The sequence below is a fragment of the Artibeus jamaicensis genome, unplaced genomic scaffold, assembly GCF_021234435.1.
Source record: "Artibeus jamaicensis isolate MK-2021 breed Jamaican fruit bat unplaced genomic scaffold, CSHL_Jam_final contig_465, whole genome shotgun sequence".
NCBI classification, from domain to species: Eukaryota; Metazoa; Chordata; class Mammalia; order Chiroptera; family Phyllostomidae; genus Artibeus; species Artibeus jamaicensis.
In genome coordinates this window covers 14,454,019-14,480,763 of record NW_026521843.1, presented here as the reverse complement: position 1 = coordinate 14,480,763, position 26,745 = coordinate 14,454,019, and the positions used below count along the sequence as shown (strand labels likewise).

Genomic DNA, 26,745 nt, shown 5'->3' with positions numbered 1-26,745 from the left:
AACTGCTCACATTAACCACATGCACCAATTAGAAAAGGGATTCAAACTATTCTCATCATAGTTCACGTGAAGTTGCAATTCTGTCAAGTGGATAGAATGCCTTTAGATAATTTAATAAATCTGGCAAAACAGGCTGATACCAAACTTCCCCCCCTCAGTGACTAGTCCCCTCCCCCCGCCTGTTCGCACGTGCATGTCTGGGCACCGTGGTCTGGTGGCCTGGAGCATTTACTACGTCTCTCTTCTTTCAGTGCATATGCCTGCGGAGATATTTTAAAAGATTCTTTGGCCTTAGAACTAAGCCCAAGTTAGTATAGTACATCCTTGATACTTGTTTGTTTTTGTTGGGTTGACAATAATGGTTTCTCCCCACAAAAAGCATTTTTCAAAGCAACAGCTGACCGAGCGCTTATTTCTCTCTTCATCCTCTCTTACTCTCTCCATTTATTTAAATCTGCTTAATAGCCCTGGATGGTATAACCCAGTGGATTGAGCACTGGCCTGTGAACCAAAGGGTCCCCTGTTCGATTCCCAGTCAGGGCACATGCCTGGGTTGCAGGCCAGGTTTGGGGGTGCATGAGAGGCAACCACACATTGATGTTTCTCTCCCCCTCCTTCTTCTTCCCTTCCCCTCTCTCCAAAAGTGAATAGAATCTTAAAAAAAAAAATCTGCTGAAGAGCTGCTGGTGCTGGGCCTCAGAGCAAAACTCGGCCACTGCGCCACCTCCGGGGGCTGCCCTCACGCGCCCCCACGCCCCACACCCCTCTTCAGGTAGTTAACAAAGGGGGAGGCTGAGCGGGAGTCTCCTGGCTGTTGGTACCCAGGCCTGAAAACGAAGAATGTGGACAAAATAAGGGCTCCATTACCTAAGACAGCCACCTTCAGCTGGGGCTGGTCTCTCGCCCTTGGCTGCCCCCCACCATCTGCCCAGAAGTTTATCAGCACCCACCCCCCAGGTCTATAAAAACAGAAGACAGGGAGGGAGACTGAGGGGTTGGCAGAATGTAATAGTCTTTTTCCCTTTCTCTTTTCATGGTGCCTGCCTGCCCTCCCCCCACCAGTCTACCCCAAAGTCAAGTGGGGGACATTTTCAAGAGGTTCACCTGTGGAGCCAAGGTGAGAGCAGTGGGCATCTGCATGAGAGCTGGACTGGGGGGCTGCCTCTGCACCCTGGGTGAGGAGATCGGTGGCCTGGGGACAGCCTGCCCTTCCCTGCAGGGAGTGGCATGCTGGGTGAGTTTCCTCTGAGCCCTAGACACCAGGGGAGGTGGCCAGGCTTAATCTGCCACGCCAGGGTCCTTGTTCTCAGGGACACTGCTAGTTCTGGAAGCTGGAAGGTGCAGGTAAATGTGGTAAAGCTGGGGCCTGCCTCCTACATCTGGGGACTGTGCGAGGACAGCTCAGGAGAGCCCAGGCTGGGCACGTGCCCCGCACCGAGAGGGCCCCGAAGGCCAGTCAATTTTAGCCTGAGAAGCAATAACTAATGCAGGACTACAGGCGTGAGCTTGGGTATAGAGAAGAACCCAAGTGTTTTCTTCTCTACCCCACTTATTCCTAGTCTCTCCCCCATCCCCAGCCCTGGGCTGGGGTTGGGGGGAGAGGAAGAGACTGGCTTGTGCACTGAACTGGAATTTAATAACCAAAAGGGCAGAGAAGGCAGTAGCCTCTGCCCCAAATGTCCCCAGTGCCAAGAGAGAAGTTGCGAGCAGTGATTGAGACAAAACGAAATCTTTTCACATTGCTGTCCCACTGCATCCAGACTGTTACCCGGCCGTTCCCTGTGGACTGGGATCCAGAGGGGAAGGGCAGCATCAGAGAATGAGAAGTTGGACAGAGGAGGATTGGACAGAGAGCAGGAGGGATGAAGGGAGAAAGCGCGGGAGAGAGAGGGGAAGGGGGAAGAAGGAGGAAGCAGCACAGGAGAGGTGTACGCAGGAGAGAACACTGCACAGGAAACGGTGCGAGGAGGGAGAGGTCAAGAACCAGGGAAGGGAAGGCCCACATCCACTCTAGGATAAGTCCAAGGCCACACCCTACAGTTTCCCAGAAGTCTTCAGTGTGAGATGCCAGTGTCCTCTGAAATTCTGGACAACCGCCACTCACAGGTTTCCCAGAAGGGCATGCGCTAGAGTTAATGATGGGCTACGGGGCTGCGGGGTCCTGCGTGGACAGCTTACTTCGCCAGCAGGCTCATGAGGTAGGTTGAGGTGTTGGTGTCCAGTCTCAGGGGAGGCACTGTGACGTAGGCGGCCGCGTGGGACCAGTCCTGGTGGTAGTAGTGCAAGCCCGTCAGCGTGGCGTGCGCAGTGGTGGTCTCGGCCAGCACAACCTTCCCTGGAAGGAGGAGAAGGGTCAAGCTGTCACGAGGAAGCCAGGGAACCTGACGAGTCATTGGCCTTGGTGTCTCATTGGACAGGTGACAGAGGTGAAGTCAGAGAGGAAGGGACTTGCCTAGGCTTACTTGGGTGGTTCAGAGCGCAGTTGGGTTCAAGGCCAGGGTGCTCACTACCCCCATGCTGACTCCAGGCAGGGGGAACAGAGGGCAAAGCCACCGAGGTGGGGCAGCACCGACAGCGCCTCAGGGAGCACAGCTGGCTGGGGCATGGGCGCTGCGGTGCGCGGCGGGAGGACCAAGGGCTGTGGACACCAGGCTCAGGGGCAGTCAGGACAGTTTCCTGAGCAGGCAGGTGCTGTGAGCTCCTTCGGAACTGCTGGGGGAGGGGTCCACAGCAGGGGCTAGAAGGCAGGGTGAGGAAGGAGGGATCGCCAGGAGGCAGAGCGGTGGAGAGGCTACAAGCCCTTGCTCCTGGTGTATAGTCTCAGGTTTATGACCATGACTTTGTCTCCCCTGTGTGCGGGCCCTCCCTGGCACGATGAGCAAGCACAAAGCCTGCAGATGCAGCAGGAGTCCCTTTGGGTGCTGCGCTCATACACAGGGGGCTATAAGGGAAGTTGGGTCAGCACACTTATTTCTCTAGGGGTGTCCCAGGCATCCCCTGAAATGTCCATTGGAACTGGTCCAAGATTTCACACTGGTTACCGGGGCAACCACTGGTGAAACCCAAAAGGCCAAAAAGATACCAATGAATGAGTCCACTGAAAACTTCAATAATTTCGCCAGGCCCAGAAGAGGTGACAGACACTTCCGAGAAGCTGCTATGCATGCAAATACGCAGAGGGACACCGATCCTGACCGCCTGAACCCGGGCTAGCGCAGGGCGCTGCTGGGAAGACAGGTGGAGAAGCAGGAGGGCAGGCACAGGGCCAGGTCTCAAGAGCAGCCATGGAGTGCATGGAGCTGGGGCGCCCATCTGGCTGCAACCCCACCCCACGTGCCCTGTCCATCCCAGCTCAGGGACTCACCTTGCATCTTAGCAGCTGCAATAACGTCGCCCGCCGAGATGCTGGACACGTTGACCAGGTAGATGGGGCAGTGAATCTAAACATGGAAACATGGCGGGAAGGAGAGAGCATCAACCCCACAAACCTAACAGGCACCCGCATCACCCGGTCAAACCCACCTGGCCCTGGCACGGCCCCCTCATCGCTTAGCCCCGCCCTCAGGGTGCCAGCCTTATGCTGGGAGTGCAGCCCTGGCAGCTGCTGCACGAGCTGGAGCAGTGCGCGAAGCAAGGAGGGGCAAGCTGCGCCCAGCACCGGGGCCCAACAAGGGAATGAATGTGGGTCAAGATGTCAGGAGCTGAACCTCATATTTTCTACCAACTGACGAAAAGTTTTTTTTTTAATAACTTAAGGGACTATCTTAATTTCATAGTCATGAATGTGGCAACTCAGAGATAGTTGTATTATATTCCGTATTAAAAATAACTGTGGCTGCCGCTGAGGGCTGCTGTGTTGGCAGACAGGACGTGCCCTGGAGCAAACAGAACACAGAAGCTTCAGGGTCCAGAGTCAACACCAGGCAGGGCCCGTCTTACAGAGACGCCCAGATTTAGCATGGATGAGCTTTTTCTCCACAGAGCTGTGTGACCTCGGCCCACGGCTCAGCTTCTCTGGACGTGAGCTGGAACTGAAAGGGGAGGAGCTGCCGATGCGTCATTCAGACCCTTCCACTGGGAAGTCGTTGACACAAAGACAGTAGAATAATGTCCTCATCCAGCCCCCAGATTTATCAACTGCTGACGGGAGACTGTGTTTTCCCAAAGGCTATTCTGGGGCCTTCCATGCTTGTCACACTCAGACAGAGAGTGTAGGAGCCGGCCTGACGTTTGAGCAAGGCCCGACTTGGCACCAGTCTGCAGCTCTGAGACCAGCTGGATTTCCAATCTTGCTGTGTTCCCCGGGGACTCCTAACAGCACGCCCTCCTGTTTACATCCTTCCAGGGAGCCCGGGTCTTTCCAGGGGAAAGATTCTCAAGCAGGAATCACCAGCAGGCTTCTTAAAACACAGATGGCTGGGCATCGCCCTGAGTTCCTGATTTGCTGGGCTACGTGGGGCCAAGAACTTGCACTTCTACATTCCCGTCAGTAACAAGCGATGCTGATGCTGCCGGTCCAGTGACCACACCTAGAAGGCCAGTGTCTCGGAAGGGAACTCAGATTATCTGAGCAGATCACACCAGTGATGCCAGGAAGAGAAACGACCTTCGCATGGCGCTCTGCTGTTTCTAGTGCTTTTCCTCACGACCCCTTTGTGAGGACTGAGGCCATCATTCCGATTTTAGGTCACAAAGCAGTGTAACAGAGCTACCGAGTGCCTTGCCTGTGATGGAAGGCTTGTATCGGATAAAGGCCCTGCACCTGTTGCTGGGTGCCACCCCCACATGCATCAGCTCCCCAAGCACCCCCGCCTGCACCCTGCCTCCCTGGGGAGCCTTTTCCTCTTGAGCAACAATGCTGGTGCCCAGGGCAGAATGGGACTCCACTGCACAGGTTGGTTTCTGACCCCAGATTTGAGAACAGACTTTGGGTGAGCGGTCGGTGGAGGAGGGGTGGGGTCTACACACCCTGTTCGCAATGGTGATAACTCGGTGAGTGGCTTCAGCTTCCACCTGTTAGAAACGAAGGACAGGAAGAAAACAAGCGTCACCATCTCTCCCAAGCAAGCCCACATGTGGCTGAGACCTGCCTCCCAGCAGGCGTGCCGGATGTCCGGCACAGAGCCAGGGAGGCCAACGGCACCCACTGGGCTGGCCTGGGTGCAAGCCCTGGGCTGGGGCCCAATCTCCAGCCACCTTTGCTCACCCTGGGAGACTCCTAGGTGTGCCAGGCGCACCCTTGCTGGGTGCTAGCGGGGCCTCGCTGAAGTGCAAACGGAAACCTGGAGCCCCAGCTCTCCCTGTTTTCTGGTGTGTTCATTCTCTCCGCAGCCACTGAACCGCAGCACGGTAGCAAAGGAGCGACATCGATTGATCTCAAGCTGGAAATCAGCTGAGAGCAGGGTTTCTAAACCTCGGACTATTGACATTTTGGGCTGGACAGTTCTTTGTGGTGGGGAGCTGTCTGGGGAAGGTGAGATCTTCAGCAGCACCTTTTGCCTCTACCTACTAGAGGCCAGGAGCACCCACCCGTCAGCTGAGATAATCAGAAATATCTCTAGACATCGTCAAATGGCTTCTGGGAGCCAAATCACCCCCATTGTAGACCCAAGACCCTCCCCTTGAACCAACAGGTGATGATGACGGTAATTTTTGCTGTTGTTACCACTCCAGCCAAGCTTTGCTCTTTCACTCGTATAACTGAGCAAGTCCACTCCCGTGCCCACCCCCGACCCACCCCAGCTCTCACAGGTGCAGTATGTACTTTGTTGAATCGGGTGCATCTTTCTTGACCAATTCTTAGGTGTCAAAACAGGAGCTATATTCAAGGACTCTGGCAGATGGGGCAGACCAGGGGAGGAGGAAGGTGGGACCCCTCCCCCTGCAGGCTGACCCACTGTGAGCTCACTTGGTTCCTGTCTTATGGAAATACTGTCACATGCTGTCTCCAGCTGCTCACCCCTCCTGGCCTCCGCACGGATCCTGGGGACAGCCAACCACCACTCTGCACTTCAGGCTTTGCAAAAAAAATGCAAAATGGCTTTCTTCTCACAAATGGCCAGGGTCATAGGGCAGGAAGGCATTATCTGTCTAACGTGGTCCCTCTAGAACAGATTCCTTTATCAGGGGGGCCCTGGGGGGTTTGTACGGACATCCTGCAAAACTGTACAAGGACGCAACCAAAGGGTGGAAGCAGATCAGGGCTCTCATTGAGCATTTCAGTGGATAATAAGGTACCGGGGGAATGGAGCAGGAACCTGAAATTTCTTCTAACGTCTGAAGAGACAGACCTTTTCAGCCTGTCCTTTCTCTCCCAGTTCAATTTTGGGTACAGCCACCCCTGGGGTGCTCACATAGTCTCCCTCAGATCCTTGCAACCAGATTCAAATGAGGCCAAGTCAGCCTCAGCCTGGAGGAAGCCGCCCCTGGAGAAGCTTCCCCGCGGGACCTCCCCCCACGGGGAGAGTGACGTGGCACAACTGACGGTTATCAGCGGCTCTTCCACCCAAAATTTCCCGTGAGTCTCCGGAGAGAAGCTGACAGAGGACACTCGGGGGCCGTCCTCACCTCTTCCGGGCGACTGATCTCAATGCCTTCAGGGCCGGTGATACCCAGATCTAGCGCCTCCTTAGCACCCTGAATAACAGCAAAAGAGGGAACACGGAGAGACTCAGAGAGATATCATCAAATACTGAACCCCAGGGGCAGTCCAATACGCTAGATACAGCCCATTCGAACAGGCTGGCTGCGCCTCTCACTCCCGTGACGCTCGCCTTCCGAAGAGGGGGAGCAAGCACCCGCCCCCTTTGGGAAGGCTCTCCTGGGTCTCACTTCATCATAATTAGTAACGTCTTTTCCTTTTGAAAACACAGCTCCCTAACTAGAGAAAGGTCTGGGACACCAAAGATGAGCATTTTTTATTGATCTGGAAGTCAGAGTTTCCCTGCTGGAAATCTCATTAAAATATTTCTTAGAGCTGCTTTAAATTCCTGTGCTATAATGGAATTTAAATAGAGCATTAGAATAAAGACATCATTTAAGACTTAGAAACCCTTCTGGACTATAAAAGGAGATTCATTTTTCACAGACAGTAGGAAAGTTGCAATTTCCTGGCAAAGATTTGTCATTTGGGGTGTTAACTTTTACAACGGTTTTGTCTGAACATCGTGGGGTAGAAATGGGTGGTCAGGAATCCACCCGAGAACACTGGCGCCCTGGCCCCTCCCCCTCCCCCCAGCATTCTCCACCGCCTTGCCTCGGCCACGAGCTCTCCGTTTTCGGCGTGGACTCGGGCGATCGCCCCGATGTCTTTACAAGCGTAAAACACTTGGTACAGCTCACTGTCTCGAAGCATATACAAGTCCTTGTAGGTCATGAACATCTGGAATGAGTTGACACCCTTCTCTCTCACCAGCGTCTCCATTTCTGCTTTCACCTGGAGAGCAACACGCCAAGGCCACGTGAGCACAGATGTTCAAGAGACTGACTGGCAGCTGCTGGACCAGCGTGGAAGAGATGCGGCTCTACCAGCCGGGCCACCATGTGACCACCTCCCACAACCTCCCCGTATCTCGCTTTTCTCCCAGCTCCCAGGCTGCTCGGAGGTCCCGTGAGCAAGCGTATGAAGATGTACTTTGAAAACTGCCAAGCGTAACACACACACATGGGAACTCTACCGTTACCCTTGTAGGAATGTTTCTCCTGCCGTACAGGCTTGTGATGCCCCATAAAATGGCATCACAAAGACGGCACAGTAACGCTAAAAATTCAGAGACCCCGGGAAAAATCCAACACAGGAACAGTAGATTCCTGCGTTATGTGGGTGAGCAGAGTCATCCTAACATTATTTACATTGGGAAAAATGGAAGCCACGTTGGCCCATGAGAGGAAGGAAGTTGATGTTCACCTGCTGCACAGAACGTTAGGCGGCCACTGCAGGAGGGTCATGAAGACCGTGCATCCACACAGAAAACGCTCCTGCTTAACACGAAAGGGTTACCAGGGAAAAAGAATGCTTAAAAAAAAAAAGACTGGAAGGAAATAAGCTAAATAACAAATAGTGATTGTATCGGGGTGATCAGATTATGGGCTTCCTTTCTTTTCTAATTTTAAAATCTATAGTTAGAAAAAAGCTGATTATTAGAAAAACGAATATAAAATCCTAGATGCATGAAAGTCCCCACGACCTCTGGGAATGGCTGGTCTGACCTCAGGGTTGCCGAGAATCCAACTGGGCGCTCCATTACAGACCAGCACTGGGAGAGGGGGTGGAGAAAGCCTTGGGAGGCCTCCAGGAGCCTGTCTGAAATAGACACCCCCCATCTGAAAGACATTCAGCATGGTCTGCACCTTTATTCTGGTCCCAGGAGTGGGGGGTGTTCATGGCGTGAGGCCTGGGGGTGCCAAGGCCTTTCACCAGCCCCAGGCTGGGAATCATGGGAGAGACCTGGTGGGCCCCACACCCAAGAGCAGAAGTAGTACAGCGATGCTTCTCATGACCACCTTGGAAGGGAGGCAGCCCTTCCAACCAGGGTCCACCACTGAAGGACTTTGGGAAATTTCTTAATGCTTGTTTCTTTTTATAACTCGAGGGCCCCCACCCAAGTCCTGAGACGAGGTGATTCATGAATAATTGATGAAGGAACAAATATCCAGGTTGCTTCCCAGGGGTGATAAGCCATCAAACTCCAGGAAGAAAGCAAAAGCTACCTGCCTGTATTTGTTTTCAGAGAGAGCAAAACTGGGAATGTGGGGAGATGGAAATGGACGCTGGGCCTGGGGCAGCTGGATGACAGCAAAGCCAGGCGCCCGGGGCACAGGCTGAACTGAGAACGGGCTCAGAGGGAGCCAGCCCCGGCCACATACCAGGAGCAGCCCCAGGGCCTTGGAGCAGGAGTGGGGTCCCAGAAGGAAAGAACTACCGGGCCCATGCGTACCAGGCAGCACTGAGCCAGGCCGGGCTCCCTGTGCTGAGGCCTCAGCTCACTGCTGTCACTCTCAGCGCAGAAACATCTCGGCCCTCGGAGTCTGCCCCTGCCTGAGCCCAGCACTCCGCAGCACCCGCCCTACCCCCCGTCTTAGACTCTGCATCTGCTGGAAACCTGGCTCCGCACATCCAGCAGCGCAGGCCTGCCCACTGCCTTGTGGAGCCGTAAGTCCATCTTTTGGCATTTGGGGGGGTTAGGAGGGGGACGGGAGGCGTGCCCCACACCTGTGGGAGAGCACCACACCCCAGCCAGCTCCCGCCAAATGGCCCCTCTGCCTAAACAGCATTTGTTCATCCCTCGGGATTCCAGTGTTACCTTCGGGGCCCACCAGGTGATCCCCATGTGCAGGGCGTAGTCACAGCAGACCTTGGGGTCGGCCAGACCCCGGCACTTCTCGTAGGCTTCCACGAGGGAGGTCTCCTTGTCAGGCAGGACATGGCCAATGATCATGGTGGTCCCTCCGACGAGCGCTGCCTGAGGAAGTGGGAAAAGCAGTCTGGTCACTTCTCTTCCCACGCCCGAGTCTCCGACACGGGGAGGCACGGGGTCCTCAGGTGGACATGCAGGACATCCACGGACCCTACCACCCAAGAGGCTGTGAGGCCCCAAGGCAAGCGGTGTGTGGGAAACCATGTGCTGTCTGAAGGCGCTGGGCCGGTGTGTGGCCACCATCACTGTGGGCCCAGCACACAAACTCGCTGCTTCCTCACCTTGGGCTGCGGCTGGGGGCTTCGGGAAAACCACTTCCTGTGCTGCCCAAGCCTTAGGCCGCCCCTGCTTCCCAATGAGAAGACCCCGGCGCACATTTTTTGGCCAATTTGAATATACAGATGATGATCAAATATTTACTTATAATATCTATTCACTTAGTTGCATGTAAACATTTAAACCATAATAAATAAAATACTAATTTGGATGCATTGTTTTGTTTTATTCTCTCACATGGCATGAAATAATTCTACCCAAAGTTTTCTTTTGCATCTTCAACATCAGGGTCCTTGTCTTTAGTTTCCCAAGTGCATTAACTTCACTTCCATCCGTCTGAGTTTATCAGTGAAAAACTGTCCTGCTCATAATCTCCACAACATACCACTTGGAAAGGAAACCTTTAAAAAGCCTCACGTGTGAACACAAAGCCCACCTCCAGGAATAATAATTAAATCTGTGTGAAAGATCTCCCTGCTCCCCGCCTGCACACTTTTGTTTAAAACCGAAATTGATCAGGTGAGTTCCACGTTTCCAAAACCTGAACTGACCAAAGGCTGCTGTTCAGGCCTCATGTTCTATCCTCCAACAAAACTTCATTAAAATTAAAGTAATTGAGACAGGACTTCATAATATGAGAGACTTTGGGGGGGGCTCTGATAATAGGAGGCGCCTCCCTCTTCCCTGGTGAGTAAAAAGTCCTTCTGTTCGGTCCCGTCCTTACAGCGACTGGGAGTCAGATCCAGGTTCCAGTCCCCGCTATTCCCCCTCCCGGCGCGGTGGTCTCAGCCAGGCACCTCAACCCCTCTGAGAGGCGGATTCTTTACCTACATGGTGGGAATAGCCATCTCTTCCTTCTAGAAGAGTTGTGAGAGTCAAGTGCACATCACTTATAAAGTGGACTGTGTAAAGTCTTGTCCTAACGTGTGTGTGTAATCACTCAGAACTTAGCTGTTTGTCTGTGTTCTGTTGGAGAGAAATGAAATCATCTTAACGATTTCGTGCTCCTCTGTTAAGTTAAGCCCTTGATTGCAAATCAGAAATATTGTTGGGGACTAAGGACCGAAAAGAAAATTAGTTCAGTGGCCATAAAACAATTAAAATGAAAATTCTTGCAAAGTCCATTTTCCAGGCTGACTCTGGTAGGCCAGGCTGCGGTGGGAAACCCAGGGGTCCGACTTCTTGCAGAGCCTAAAGCGACCACCAGAGGGTGCAGTCCTGCGGCCCCTGTGGAGGAACGGTGATGAGGGCTCAGAGAAATGGAGAGAATGGGGAGAGCAGCAGATTGTAGCTTTACTAGCTGGCTTCTATTTCTGACTTGGCTAGATTGTGCTGGGCTGATTCATCCCCATAGCAGGTGGTTGTACTCTACGTATTTTGTCCTGAAATGTGTTTCTTGCTTTTACACATGGACATGGGGGTGTCTCATATATTGGGATTTCAAACACTGAGTTGTTTCATTTTTCTGTGGTTCCAGATTGCTTTCCTTTGCACCCCCCCACCCCAGTAAGACAGTAGTCTTAGACAGAAAAAAGGGAACCTGGAAAAAGAAGTGTAATAAGAGTGCTCTTAAAATCTGTGGGTCCCAGAGCAAGAGTGGAAAAGGAGGTCCACATACCAAATCTCTAAATCGTTAAGTCACAGATCTAGCTCTCAAACCATCACACAGAATACAGTCTAGCCTCTCACTCAGACAGCATACTGTCACACGCCCACGAGGCCTGAACTCAGACTTCTCGGAGACCTTGCAGTTCTGCACTACCTTGTAGGGGAAGTGGGCCTATGGCCTCTGCACCTGCCCCCAGCCCAGGTCCCCTGACCCAGGATTCATCCTGCAGCACCCAGGTCTAAGCTCTGCTCTCCCCCACAAATGCTGCTCTTGAGCCCAGCTGGGCACACGCTGGTGGTCTGGCCCCGAGGAGGACAGACTCAGGCCCTGGAAGAGCTCAGGCCTTCCCGGGAATTCCAGGGACCCAGAGTGTGGTCTAGAAGTGGGATAGTGGACTCTAGGCAGACATGGCCCCTCTTGCCCGGATCTCCGGTGGTCACGGAAGGGGTTTTGGAAGGAGTTGGGAGCACTGGGGGGTGGTCCTGACTTTCCCACTTACTGCTCTGTGCCTGCTCTGCACCTCCCCTCTCAGGGGCCCTCTCAGAGGATCGGATGGGAATGGGTGAGGGAGCACCGACAAGCTGGGAGGGGGCACACAAATATCTGGAATAATTACTTCTGTCACGCAGGCCTCGAAATAGGAGCTGAATGGAATCAGCCAATACGCCCGCAGCTGCAGGTGTCAGCACGTGTTCCCTCGCTGGCGGGAGCGACGCAGAGCTGGCGTTTTAAATATGTATGGTTCCTGCCCACGGGATGAATGCCGACAGGCTCAGTCTCCTCGGGAATGTGATAGCACAGATGTGACAGACCTCTTCCCCGTCACCCCCACAGAACAGCCTTGAGGACAGCAACAGCAAGCCCGACCCACTCCTGCTCCTCAGGCTTCCAAAAGGATTGTGTTTACGAATATGCAACTGCTGAGTGTTCACAACTGTTTGTATGCAAAATGGTGCTGGTTAAGCAAGCTGTGGGAGACGTGCAACGGAAGTCAGTAGAAATGATGCTCGGGGTGCTAAGCTTATCGTATCGTGGAAAAGGGGTGATGTTATAATGAGTGAAGAAGGCAGAGCTCAACATGTGTATCCAAGATGCTTCAGAACTATGTTTGAACACACACACTCCCACAAAGAACTATGTTTAAGCACACCCCCTACAAAGAACCAAAATGTTTAAACACACACACCCCCACAAAGAACAAAGAACAAAAAATGGAAGGAAATATACCAAAACATTTAACAATGACCGTTTCTGGGTAATGAGTTTCTGAGCAATTTATTTTTTATAATTTTCTGAAATGTATTTAATAGAATACATGACTTTCACAATATACATTTTAAAATAAATTTGGAGGAAGCTAAAACTAATTAAAATTTAGTTATGTGTTTAAAATACTTTTAAAGTTATGAGACATTTAGCCATACAGTAGAAGTATAGAAAATAATACAACATATACCCATGAACCCACTAGTCAAATATAAGAGGTTAACATTTTTGCCATATTTACTCTCCATGTCTTTTTATCTAAAAAATGAAATAAACTATTCCCAATATAACTGAAGCCCTCCTTCCCATTCCCATGCTTCTCCCCTGAGGTTGACAAAATTCTCCCCATCCATGTTTTTATGCTTTGACTATATTTGTTTTATAAATTTAAAAAATGTATAGAACCCTGATTGGTGTGGCTCAGTGGGGTTGGGTGTTATCCCACAAACCGAAAGGTTGTGGGTTCGATTCCCAGTCAGGGCACATGCCTGGGTTGCAGGCCAGGTCCCGGGTTGTGGGCCTGTGAGAGGCAATTGGTTGATGGAGGGGGGAGAATATAAAATAAATAATATTCCCTCTCTCTAAAAATAAATAAATAAAATATTTTCTAAAATGTATTCAAATGGTATCATATTGTCCCTTCCTTTTGCAACTTCCTTTTTTTTTTAATAAAAATTCAATATCATTAAGACATATTTATGTAGACTTATCTCATCCATTTTAATTCATTGCATGAACACTGCTCCAGGCATGGAATCATTTCCAAGTTCATGACATTTACTGCCAGGCATGGTGATTGGAATTAGAAAAGCAGGGTCTGCTACCATCTATTGCAGATGAATAGATTAAGGGCAACTTGGTCTCTAAAGAGGGACCTCCACTAGCCACAGAGAACAGACAGGTGCATGGGTGTGCTTTGCACACTAAGTGCAATGCAAACATCTCTGCGTTTCTGAATGCAGTTGGGAAAGCCATCGTTTGTTCCGATGGATCTGCTTCCCTGGGAATTGCTGAACCACATCCTTTCCTTTTCACATGAAAACGATCCTCCCACAGTACAAGAGAAGGAAAATGAACAGCTGGGTGGTTTTTCTCCTGTCTCGTCTCTCTCATCAGGGATCTGTCGGCTGCTCACTGACCCTCTGGAAGGCCAGCTCTCTCTCTTTTTTTAATTTAAAAATTCATTTTGTTTTGTTTTTTTTAATTATTATTATTATTTTAGGAAAGCAAGTATTTAAGTACCACCACACCTTGGGACATGAAAAACTCTCCAGAAGAAGGACCTGAACACTTTGCCAAGTGAACAGATGCGTGTGTGGACTTAGAACCAAGCCTGGCACTCAGCAGGTAACGCGTCCCGCTCCCCCACACCCCTAGTGCAGAAACACAAGCCCCCCAGGCAGGGCCAGTTTCATGGGCCTGTGGCCCGGGCAGTCCCATAGGCCCTGCCTTTGGAAGGGCTCTATGCTTAGTGTCCTGCTGTTGCCATCTTGAAATTCTTAATCATCTTTTAAGGAGTCCTTCATTTTTATCAGCTACACTGGCCTGAACTGGGGAGACTGGGCTCTTAACAGGCTTCCGCTGTCTTCACTGACAACCCGGCCGGATCCCCGGGGTGGGGCTGCCAGGACGCTGACCCTTTCTCTGGTAATTCCCTTCCCGGCTTCCTCAGTGCTGACCACAGCCTCGTCCTTTTTTGGAGTCTCCCCAATGCCTTCTACCAAGTGCCCCCTTTTCCTTGAAAAAACAAACAAATAAACAAAACTCACTGACCACCCCCCCCCAAGCTTTTCTCCAGGGCATCCAAGTGATGGGTTCCTTGGGACATCCTCTCTGTCCCTCTGGTGACACGTTTCTCCAGGTTTTTCTTTTCTTTCTTTGTTTTTTTTTTTTAATTTAAGATTTTGTTTATTTATCTTTAGAGGAGAAGGGAAGGAGAGAGGGAGAGAAATTTCAATGTATGGTTGCCTCTCATGTGTCCCACTCTGGGAACTGGCCTGCAACCCAGGCATGGCCCTGAAATCAAACTGCGCTCCCTTAGTTCACAGGCCTGTGCTCAATCCACTGAGCTACACCAGCCAGGGCTCTAGGGTTTTCTTGACCCATAATGTGCAGTCTGTTGAGTTCATCCTGCAGCTGACTGGTCTTCTCCAAATTGTACATTTGCAATTCATTGCACCCTAAACTTGAACTTTCCACTTTAGGGCTCCGTCCTGAGCGAGTGATGCTCTCACTCCAAGCATCACCATTTTTGAAACTCACACTTCATTCTTTGAACTTTCTACAAAGGAAACAGGCAACGTTCAGTCCACGGCACGCTTTGGGAAGGGGACATTTTCCCACACCCACTGTCCCTGTCACTTAAAGGCACGTTATATAGTTAAAGGCAGAAGAGCACAGTGACGAGAGTCAGACTTCATGGCAGGCAGATTAAGGTTTAAATCCCAGGTCCAGCACTTACTCACTGTAACACCTTGGGCAAGCTACTGAACCTCTTTGAGTTTCATTTGCTGACTTGTAAAATGGGATGATGACACATCCCTTCTAGGGTCACCCTGAGAATTAGAGGAGATGATGGCATGTAAAGCACCGAGCTCATCCCTGCACACAGTAGGAGCCAATGAACAGTAGTGACTCACAATACTGCGATAACACAGTTAATGCATAAGCATCATTTCTGTAGCACAAACGTGCTGTCTGCTACGTGTGCAGGATGCTCCAGGTGAAGCGAGAAATGTAAGCACCTTGAGGGAGATTAAGAGCCCAGTTAGCAAACAGGACAAGAAAATAGTTCACTTTTAATAGAAATGACTTCAAAATGAACAGAGAGTCCGTGCATCACAAGGTAAGGTTCCTCAAAATGACAGCAGCATCAGGTTCAAAGGCGCAGAGGAAGGGATGGATGCCTTAGGGAGGGCGGGCTGAGAGCTACACGGCGAGTGTGACGGAGCACACGGGGCCCTCGGACGGTGTGGGGATGCTGGGGCGCACGCAACTGGAGGACTGAGAACAGACTGGTTCTGGCCGACGCAGGTCTGGCTGGGACCACACTGCGTGAGCCTTGTTGCACCTGGATTCCCTCTGGCTGGCACAGTTGGGCCACTTGTGCTGATGGAGGTGACGGTCATGAGGGCGCTCAGGGGTGTGGGGTTTGGAAGGACTCTGGCCAAACCACCTCCCTGGACATGTCTGCAGTCCCAGCAGGCTTCTGGGCAGAGGAAGCCACGGAAGTCAGACTTGGGAATGTGACTGTGGCTGTGGCAATGAGCTGAGCTGCAGCGCCGAGGTGACGGCCCAAGGTCCAGGGACGGGACGGCAGGACATGTGTGAAACCTGTTCCTGGGAAGAGGCGAGCTTTGACGACCGAAGAGGAGGTGATGTAAATAATGGGGGAAGTTTCACGTTGTGTGGCTGAAAAAATACTATTAGGAGGGGAACAATTGCATTTAGGAGGAAAGAAAAGTTTTAGGCATCTTCAGACAGAGCAGCCGGAGGGACACTGGGGTGGAGATGAAATCTCTAATCCCGGCCAACATGCACTGAGCATTTCTTCTGTGCCTGTTCGACTTTCACAACAGCCCTGCATACTGGCCTGTCATTATCTCCATCATTCAGACGAGGGATCTGAGGGTTGATACTCATATCTACTAGGCTGAGAGAGACACCTCCTCCCATCCATCGGGAGGGGACACATAGGGGAAGAGGTGATCAGAGGTGACACAGAGGAGAAATGAGGTGCCTAGTTCCTCGGTCTCAGACTTTTTACCAAGATAGGAAATAATGCCAATATTCTGGAGGAAAGGTTTGGGGAAATCAGGAGTATTGGTCTGAGCTGAGACGAGGCTTGGAAGGACTGTATGAAAGAGGAATACAGGGTCAACAAAAACACACCAGCCATTGTAATGGGCCAGTTCCACAGAGCCAGCAGCAGGGGCAGAGAACCCAGGTTGAGAGGGTGGGATCCGCTGGGTCAGGGATGGCCAGCAAAGGGGTCCAGGAGAGGTCCAGCACAGCCAACAAATGGGGATGGGTCCCAGGGCAGGCCCAGAGTTTGACATTGCACTTGTAAGCTAGTTAGAAATGCAGCTGATTCTCTGATGGCATATGGAGAGGCAGGATGCTCAGGTGGGAGAAGCCTGAACTCTGGAGCCTGGAGACCTGGATTCGAGTGCTGACTGTACCACGGAGGGGTCCTGTGGTCCTAGGCCCGTGAGTGCTGGCTCAGGAGGGTGGGGTGCCATTGCTGGAAGGAGGGTTCCCTGGGGGAGGAGTGGGGTTCTGGTGGATGCTTTGAGTTTGGGGGAGGTGACAGAGGTGTCTAGGCTGTAGCTGTAAGTGTGGGAGTCATCAGTACCAGATTCGGTAGACAGAGGTAGCTAAAAGGAGAAGGTAAGTGGGGATAAGACACTGAGAGGCAGCCACGTAGGGAGGATTAAGAAACATAAAACCAGGAAGGAGCCTGGGTAGAAACAGCCAAGAGGTAGGAGGAAGCTCAGGCTGGGATGGGGTTGTGGAAGCCAAGCAAACCTTCCTACCAAGGCAAGAAACCCTGGTTCGCTGGCTCCCAGGGGAGGTGAGCTGTTCTAGAGTTAAGGTGTAGGCCCTCCTGAGAAACATGAGGTCCCCTCCCTACAGGTGAATAACCCGGGGCAGCTTTGGGGTCTCAGGGACAGTGAGCACATGGGCTCAGAAAGCCTTGATTTAAGCCTGCCTGGCTCCTGCCCGACAGGCAGACCCTGGGCGCACACCACACTAACAGCTGCCGCACTACCAGCTGCTGCACACAGAGAAGAGAGGAAGATCCCCGTGTCCCTTCCGCCCTTCAGCCTCACCATAAAGAGCAGGCCTGACTGCCATGCTGCAGGGAGAAGCTGAGAGCTCCTGTCCCCCTTCCTCTGCCACAGATTCCTCAATTCAAAGGGGCGCTGGCTCTCTCCAGGCTGCTCATGCATCCGTGTAGGTGGCAGAACCACCAGCCCAGCCTGGAAAGGCTACTTTCCAAGGATCTACAGTGATCTGGGGAGCCAGGGTTCACTTCAGGAGGGGCCGGGGCAGCAGGGGAGTCACCCCCACCAGAGACACTTTTGGAGAAAACCAGACCGGAGGGAACCTCCCAGACAGCTGCAAATCAGCCCAAGGGCCTGGTCCCTTTCTCCCCCAAAGCACGCAGTGCGGGTCATCGGCAGAGTGGAGCACTTCCCTCGCCCCGTTGTCACAAACACCACGTGGGGTACGGTTCATCATCTCAGGTTTTGGAGGCGAGCCCAGACTGGGATCTAGGTATTTTTGCTCCGAGCCCCATACTCTTCTGTAATATTGAGGACAGATCTGGTACTGCTGAAATAGTAACCAAGCCCAGAATATCACAGCTTGGGGGGATCCCCCAGTGGCAGCTTTGGGGTCTCCCAGAGGGTGCACGGGAAACAGACAACTGATAAGGAAATATAAGCATCAGCCCTAACGCTTCTCATTTTGGAACTAGGAATATGTGATTACCAACCAGTGGGAGGAATGTGAAAACAGGCATGGCTTTTCTCGTGAGACTTCATGCACACATCTGTACTTCAGACGTTCCCTTTAAACTCTGGGATGAATTGTGTTCACTCCCAGGCTGATTAGCGTGTCCCAGGGACACAGGAGCAGCTTGGTAGCAAAGAGTGACACCACTCACGGAAGCCACTGGACCACTGTGGCAGTTCAGCTCCTGCACCGAAGTCACTTTCTGGAGAGAAAGTCTTAGTTACTTATGGCCTACTCTGTGTGACGTTCTTAACGTTCATTATCCCATCGACCCTCGGAGTGACTCTGTCACCGAGAACAAGGGCTCGGGCACTTGCGCCCCCACACCCACAGCAGCATGTTCGACACGGTCAAAAGGTGGAAGCAACCCAAGGGTCCATCAGTGGATAAACACAGTATCCACACGATGGAATATTATTCAGCCTTTAAAAGGAGGAAATTCTGGCACACGCTACAGCACGGATGAACCTTGAGGTCATTATACTAAAGGAAATCAGCCAGTCACAAATGGACAAATATCATCTAATTCCACTTACGTGAGAGACCTAGAGCCATCACATTCACAGAGACAGAAAGTGGGGTGCGTGGTGGTTGCCAGGGGCTGGGGAAGGTGGGAGGGGGAAGTCAGTATTTAATAAGTAAGGCATTCCAGCTGGGGAAATGAAAAAGTTCTGGAGATGGATTATTGGGGTGACAACTTTGTGAATGTACCTAATGCCACTGAACTGTACACTTAAAAATGATAAAAATGGTACATTTTATGTGTATTCTATCACAATAAAAATGTGATTCTGTGGGGTGTAGTTTGCTCTTCTTATTGTACAGATAAGAACACAGGCTGGGAGGGAATCAGCCAGCCAGAACGAGCGAGGGCCCATCAGATTCTAGAGCCCCCAGGTTTCCTATACATTAAGCTGCCGCTTCTAGAGCTCATAGAGCTGGCCTGACAGTGGGGGGGGGGGCGCGGGCGTGGAACAGGACCCCTGGCCCCAAGATTCCTCTGTCAGAGTGAAACTGTGCTTCATTGGAGTTTAGAAACAGAGGGGTGGGCGTGGCTTGGGCTCGAATTACAGGGCTAAAACTGAGCATTGTGCCAACATGGAAAATTATGAAATGAGGAGCTCCAGGCTTCTCTCTAATCCAGAATGAATATCTTCACTGCTGTGCATCCAATTTAAATTCATTGTGTTTAATACAAAGCCGCAGTACAGAGCCGGCTGTCTCCCGACTTGCAGTTACCATGGAGACTGGAGATGATCCTCAAAGGGAGTTATGTGGCAGAGAGGACGTGGCTGCCAGCTTCTGAGAAGCCCAGGGGCCGCGGGAAAGCATTCTAAAATAGAGCCACACAGAGGGGCTCTTTGTCACCCATCCTCCTTAGCGGAGCCCCTTTGAATCCCAAAGTGGGAGAGTTGACAGGCCAGCGGGCCACGACCACCTTTATGAAGAAAAGTCCAGGCTGCCCACAGATGCCAGACGGGGGGGACTGGTCAACAATCCAGAAATAAACCACATGTAACCCCACTTGCTCTTCTTCCCTGTGACAGGCCTCATTTTGGTAGCAAAGCTAAGTGACAACAGTGCCATCAGACTACCGAGAGAGGCTGCCCGAGTCCTCCCTGCATACTGGCCAGGGGGAATGGGGGGCTGGACTGAAAGGGGGCCAGGCAGACCTGTCCCTGTACTTACTAGCCTGGCAAGTCATTTCACTTCCTGGGGACTCAGCTTCCCCGCCTCTCTGGAAAGGAGGAATACTAAGTATGACCTGCCTGGGGGGACTTTAAAGATCGAAACAGGTGTATAAGGATAAAGAAGGGCTTGGACAAGTGGGCCCGGGGTCCAGGCAGGAAGCTCAGCAACCCTATAGTAGGGGCAGGGGATGGAAGTTCACGTGCAGGTCCCTTGGAGAGTCATGCGCAGCCAGGTGCCATTTGCGGGGTCTGGGATCCTGGAGCCCCTCAGGAGCTCAACAAGCAGGAAAAACACCCTCTCTGGTGGGCCCCTCAGTCTAGAGCTTAGAGATGCAAAGCTGGGGCGCTCTCCCAAACACCGGTCCCAGTGTCATAAGCCTGGCAAAGTGAGAACCAGAGCGCCAAACCAGACAGGAGAAGCCACAGCCCAGGCCTGGCGATAGCACAGGACACTAAGAACGGAAACCTGGAGGTGAGGGTGTAGAGGAGAGGGTGGCAATGGCTCCATGGTGAGAGATTCAGCCCAGGAGTTTTACCCTAATCCAGTCCTCTCAGGATCCCTGCTCCACCCCCGTTCGCCACTGCCTCTAGCTGGGAGGCAAAGAGGGAGCAGGATGCACGCTCCCCCCGAGACGTCACCACAGTTCACGGTGCACGAGGACGCAGGTGAGGAGAGGACAACACACCTACACCAACAAGCAGCCCCATGTCCCGCAGGACCACATGCTCGTGGACCTCATCTCGGCCCCAACACCTAGTCTGGCTCCTTTTTTTACCAAGTGCTTGGTTAATATGCCAAGTTCACGGATCTTCTACACTTTTGGTTTATAGCCTGCACTCAAAAAGTTTGCTTGCAAGGGCATAGAAGAGCCAAAACAACTTTGAAAAAGAAGAACAAAGTTGCAGAACTAACAGTACCTGCTTTCAAATCTTACTGTAGAGCTATGCTGATCAAGACAGTGTAGTACTGGTGTAAAGACGGACAGACAGATCAGAAGAACAGAAAAGAGAATCCAGAAATAGACCCATATGCATTATATGGCCAGCTGATTTTTGATAAGAGATAATCTTTTCAGCAAATGGTGCTAGAACAATTGGATAGCCATATGCAAAAACCCTGAACCTTACCACATGCCGCAAACAAAAACCAGCTTAAAATAGACCTAAATGTGAGAGCTATGGTTATCAAACTTCTAAAAGAAAACAAAAAAAATTCTTAGTGATCTTGGATGTCACAAAAACTTCTTGATTACGATGCAAAAAATGAACTATGGAAAAATCAATAAAAATAAACAAATTGAACTTGAAAATGAAAAATGGTTGCTCTTCAAAAGACAATGTTAAGAAAAAAAAACCAGACTGGTAGAACGATTTGCACAACATACCCGACAAATGACTTGTAACTAGAACAAACAACACTGACAACCCCATAAAAACAAAACTAACAACTCAAAACACTAGCAAACAAAAATTTTTAAAAATGTGAATACTTCACCACAGATACAGAGAGGGTGCGTACAAAGACATTGGACATTAGCCATTGCGGAAATGTAGGTGAAAACCACACGACACCACCACACACACCTGTGAGCACGGCCAAAATTAAAAAGACTGACCAACTGTAACAAGTGACGGCAAAGATGTGGAGCCTGAAAGGAATATAAAATGTCACAATAGCTTTGGAAACCAGTTTGACAATGTCCTTAAAAGCTAAACATAAGACTTCTGGACAAGATGGAAGCCTCCTCACACAACCAAAAGATGGACAACAATTTAGAAACAAAAACAACCAGTACTGACAGAAAATTGAACTGTATGGAAGTCCGACAACCAAGGAGTTAAAGTGGACACATTCATCCAGACCAGTAGGAGGGGTGGAGAGGACTCGGGGCAGCAAGGGCTCGGGGCATGGTGCGTCCCGTCCCATGTTTGCACGCAGATAAACCAGGCCAAACTGGGGAGCGGGACAGACTGCACAACCCAGGGCTCCAGTGACGGGAAATAAAGCCTCAAAACACCAATTGAAAACACTTGTGGGGGTTGAGGTGCCAGGAGAGACTCCCAGCCTCACAGGAGAGTTTGTTGGAAAGACCCACAGGGTCCTAGAATGTACACAAACCCACCCACCCGGGAACCAGCACCAGAAGGGCCCAATTGGCTTGGGGAAGTGGGGGAAGTGACTAAGATTCAGCAAAGAGTGGAGCAAGTGCCATTGTTCCCTCTTGGACCCCTGTCCCACATAGTGTCACAACCCTGCAACTGGGTTGCCCTCCCCTGGAGAAAACCTAAGGCTCTGCCCCTCACTACGTAACAGATGCATCAAGACAAAAAAATTGGCCCAAATGAAAGAACAGATCAAAGCTCCAGAAAAAATACAACTAAGCGACAAAGAGATAGCCAACCTATCAGATGCACAGTTCAAAACGCTAGTGAACAGGATGCTCACAGAACTGGTTGGTTTTGGTTGCAAATTAGATGAAAAAATGAAGGCTATGCCAAGTGAAATAAAGGAAAGTGTACAGGGAACCAATAGTGATAGGAAGGAAATTGGGACTCAAAGCAGTGGAGTGAATCAGAAGGAAAAAAGAAACATCCAATCAGAAAATAATGAAGAAACAAGAATTCAGAAAAATGAGGAGAGGCTTAGGAACCTCCAGGACATCTTCAAATGTTCCAACATCCAAATTATAGGGGTACCAGAAGGGGAAGAGGAAGAGCAACAAGTGGAAAAGTTATTTGAACAAATAACAAAGGAGAACGTCCCCAATCTGGCAAAGGAAATGGACTTCCAGGAAGTCCAGGAAGCTCAGAGAGTCCCAAAAAAGTTGGACCCAAGGAGGAACACACCAAGGCACATCATAATTACACTAGCCAAGATTAAAGATAAGGAGAGAATCTTAAAAGCAGCAAAACAAAATGAGAGTTACCTACAAAAGAGTTCCCATAAGACTGTCAGCTGATTTCTCAAAAGAAACTTTGCAGGCAAGAAGGGGCTGGAAAGAAGTATTCCAAGTCATGAAAGGCAAGGACCTATATCCAAGATTGTTCTATCCAGCAAAGCTTTCATTTAGAATGGAAGGGTAGATAAAGTGCTTCTCAGATAAGGTCAAGTTAAAGGAGTTCATCATCACCAAGCCCTTATTATATGAAATGTTAAAAGGGCTTATCTAAGAAAGAGAAGATAAAAACATGTACAGTAAAATGATAGCAAACTCACAATAATTAACAACCACACCTAAAACAAAAACAAAAAACAAACTAAGCAAACAACTAGAACTGGAACAGAACCACAGAAATGGAGATCACATGGAGGGTTAGCAACAGGGGAGTGGGAGGAGCAGAGAGGGGGAAAGGTACAGAGAATAAGTAGCATAGATGGTAGGTAGAAAATAGACAGGGGAGGGTAAGAATAGTATGGGAAATGTAGAAGCTAAATAACTTATGACACATGGACATGACCTAAAGGGGGGGAATGTGGGTGAGAGGGGGTATGCAGGGTGGAGGGAAATGAAGGGGGGAAAATGGGACAACTGTAATAGCATAATCCATAAAATATATTTAAAAAACAAAACAAAACAAAAAAAGCTAAACATACACATTTCATCTGCCCTAGGCATTCCACTTCCAGGTAATTATGCAAGGGAGATGTAGCATAAATATACATAATCACTTATACACAGATGTTCAGAGAAGCTTGATCTGTTTTAGCCACAACTTAATAACCCTGAGTGAAAGAACTCAGACCAAACAAGGCATACATACTGTACTATTCCATTTACATAAAAATGTGAGAAAATAGCCTTGGCTGATGTGGCTCAGTGGATGGAGTGCCGACCTGTGAAGCAAGGGGTCACTGGTTCAATTCCCAGTTGGGGCACATGCCTGGGCTGCGGGCCAGGTCCCCAGTAGGGGGCGTGTGAAAGGCAACCACACACTGGTGTTTCCCTCTCTTTCTGTCTCCTTTATCCTCTCTCTAAAAATAAATAAATAAAATCTTCTTTAAAAAGTGAGAAAATACAAACCAATCTGGTGACAGAAAAGTGATCAGTGGTCACCTGGGTGGGGAAGGGTTACAAGGGATACGAAGAAAGTTCTGGGGGTTACAGGTATGCTTATTACATTAAGGAACGTGGCTTCCCAGTGTATCCATATGTCAAAACAAATCAAATTATACACTTTAAAAATGAACAGCTTATTGTATGTCAATTACAACTCGATTCAGTTGTTGAATAAAAAAAGTAACACAGATTTTTTTTAAAAAGGTGGCTTCCTAGATTAATCACGACCTTCTTCATTCTATATATATTCTTCCCAAGAATAGTTTCCCAACATACATCAAATTTAATTTCACTTTTAAATATTAATTAATACCGTGGAAAGTTTAAATCTAAGCAGGAAAGTTATTAATGGATTAGGGGATGAACTCATTAATCTCTAATGGTTGCTCCTTCCAGCTCTAAAATTCTGTGCATTAGTGAGTATGAGTATGTGCAAGTGTGTGTGTGAATGTGAGTGTAATATGAGAGAGAAATACTGGTTAATAAGAAAGTTCTCACCATAGTTGGCCCATAGTTTTATATTCATATAGGCACTAATTAAAGACCCTACAGCTAATTTTTAATTAACTAGAGATAAAAAAGGATCACAAGGAAGAAGAAACATGGTTGGCTGCAGTGAAAACCTGGGGGAACAGGAAGACAGGAACCACCAGGGGGCAGATACGGTGCCTGCCCACATTTCTACCCGTTACTGAGCCCCTCTAAGGCCCTTACATTCAATACAGGAATATGGCAAACCTCAGTGAGGTCTGGGGAAGAGAGATTGTCAAGAGAGACTTCTGAAGCTTTCGATAATGTCATACTCAAATATTTCTTGAAATGTTAAAAAAATATGCAAGCTTTAAGAAAAAGAAAAAATGGGAAAAATACCATTCATATATTATATGCATCACTGAAGTATGTGCACAGTACATAGTGTGTTTTTCTTCTTCTTTTCTTTTTTTAAACCCCAAAGGATGAGAGAATAAAAGCAGAACTTTTTGTATGAAGTATGAAAGGTTTCCAAGATGCCTGGGCTCCATCACAGAGGGTGCGTTCATCTCTATTCTTTAACTAAAGGTTTAAAAAATGCAATTGTCTGTCTGAAGATGAGTCCTTTGCAAATACTCTTTATTGTAAGAGTGGAGGGGCTCCTTGGACTCCATAGAAAAATTTTTCCAATACTAGATGTGAAAATATGTAAGAAACAATAGATCTCCTCTCTTCCATTTGTTCTAAGAAGGGCCGGTTGGCTGGCCTGCATTTTGGCCTGCCAATCAATGCAGATGTGGAAGAAAGGCTGCCAGCTAATAAGCAAGTTAACTGAGTAGAAGCAGAACATCTTCTACTAAATAGCTCCGACGCCTGCAGAGTTCAGGACTGGCTGTTTCTGCTTTTAAGAAAGACAGAAAGTTAACTAGAAGTCACCATCATTACCGTCGGGGTCCACATGGAATCTAAAGCACACACAGTCAGCCCTGGGAGTCAAAAAGGAATCCAGGTGTTTTGGTTTCCATTGGATGCTTTGCAGTTGAACACCCATACCCCCGAGGAAACTGCGCGAACGGATTTTCCAGGGGTCAGTCCTTGAGCAGCATGATCGATTTACTTATTTAACAAGCACTCGTACTGTGCCTCGTCAGCACCCAAGACTATTTTAAGTTCTTTACGAATAGTCATTCATATTCACAAAATACTGATGTAATCCCCATTTTTCAGAAACGGACATTGAGGGACAGAGGGACGAACTCACCCAAATCACACAACTAGTAAATGTGGAGATGAAATTCAAACCCCTCCTGTCTCAACTCTGCGTTCAGAACGACAGGCTGTGCCGACATTCCTCTATTTCTGGAGTGGCTACTCTATGTTTAGAGCTATGCGAATTCCACAGTGACTCACGAGTTAAACATAAATGGTGGTCTTTTCACACTGTTGTGGCTCAGTGGATTGAGCGCCGGCCTGCAAAATGAAAGGTTCGATTCCCAGTTCGATTCCCAGTCCAGGCACATGCCTGGGTTGTGGGCCAGGTCCCCAGTTGAGGGTGTGCAAGAGACAACCAATTGATGTATCTCTCACACATCGATGTTTCCCTCCTTCTCTTTCTCCCTCCCTCCTCTTCTCTCTCTCAAAATTAATAAATAAATAAAATCTTTAAAAAAAATGTTTGGTCTTTGTCTCTCCGAGTCTCCAGTCTAGCTGAGAGATGAACTTTATTCGGGACACAATGTGAAAGCCCCAGGACATTTCAGTCGGCGAGAAGAGAGGAGGTGTCTGGACTGGATGTGGAAGAATGTGGCAGGGGTGGGGCGGGCCTGGAAGGACGGGTTTAGGACGGGGGTGGGGGTGGGGGTGGGGGGGAGGGAGGGCAGCAGGGGGCGTGGATGTTCACAGGGTGGGGGGTGTTCATGAGAAAGCCTCATCCCCACAGAGGGGCACGTGCTGGGGAGCAGCTGGGAAGGATTAGACGGGAGCACCAGGTCCGAGGGGTGTGGCCCAGGGTGAAGACCCAGATGTCCAAGCCTGATGTCTCAGTCGACAGGCAGGGACATGACCCGAGGCATAGGACATTGTGAGGTAGAGGATGGCCAAGGTGACATTTGATGAAAAACAAAAGGTAAATGTGGGACCTTAAAAAGGTTTAAGCAAGAGATGTACCAGGGCAAAGTGTCTACGGGATGGCCGTGTTTCAGCATGTGGCCACCGTGAGGTAGGCAGGTGACTCCCCGAGACCCAGACTCCGCACAGTCCCCTCAAGTCAGAGTGGGGGGAGCCCTGTGAATACAGGGGACAGCACGCCCGTGATTAAGTTATGTTATGTGGCACGGCTGACTTAAAGAAAGGGAGATCATCTCAGTGAGCTAATCAGGGGAGCTCTTAAAGGGGCGGGTTCTGCCTGTAGAAAGAGATTCTAAGGTCAGAGAAGTTTG

The 26,745-nt window shown here is 49.9% G+C and overlaps 1 protein-coding gene across 1 annotated transcript in view; it reads right to left on the bottom strand.

Annotated features, from left to right (window-relative positions):
- Positions 1 to 26,745, bottom strand: part of DPYSL5 (dihydropyrimidinase like 5) — an 80,830-nt gene that overhangs the window by 13,505 nt on the left and 40,580 nt on the right. Inside the window, exons 3-8 of the mRNA XM_037146707.2 lie at positions 9,303 to 9,461; positions 7,256 to 7,435; positions 6,568 to 6,636; positions 4,969 to 5,013; positions 3,365 to 3,440; positions 2,179 to 2,335 (exon numbers count right to left, since the gene is read on the bottom strand). Coding sequence (XP_037002602.1) covers positions 2,179 to 2,335; positions 3,365 to 3,440; positions 4,969 to 5,013; positions 6,568 to 6,636; positions 7,256 to 7,435; positions 9,303 to 9,461 — 686 coding nt within the window. The remainder of the gene's footprint in view (positions 1 to 2,178; positions 2,336 to 3,364; positions 3,441 to 4,968; positions 5,014 to 6,567; positions 6,637 to 7,255; positions 7,436 to 9,302; positions 9,462 to 26,745) is intronic.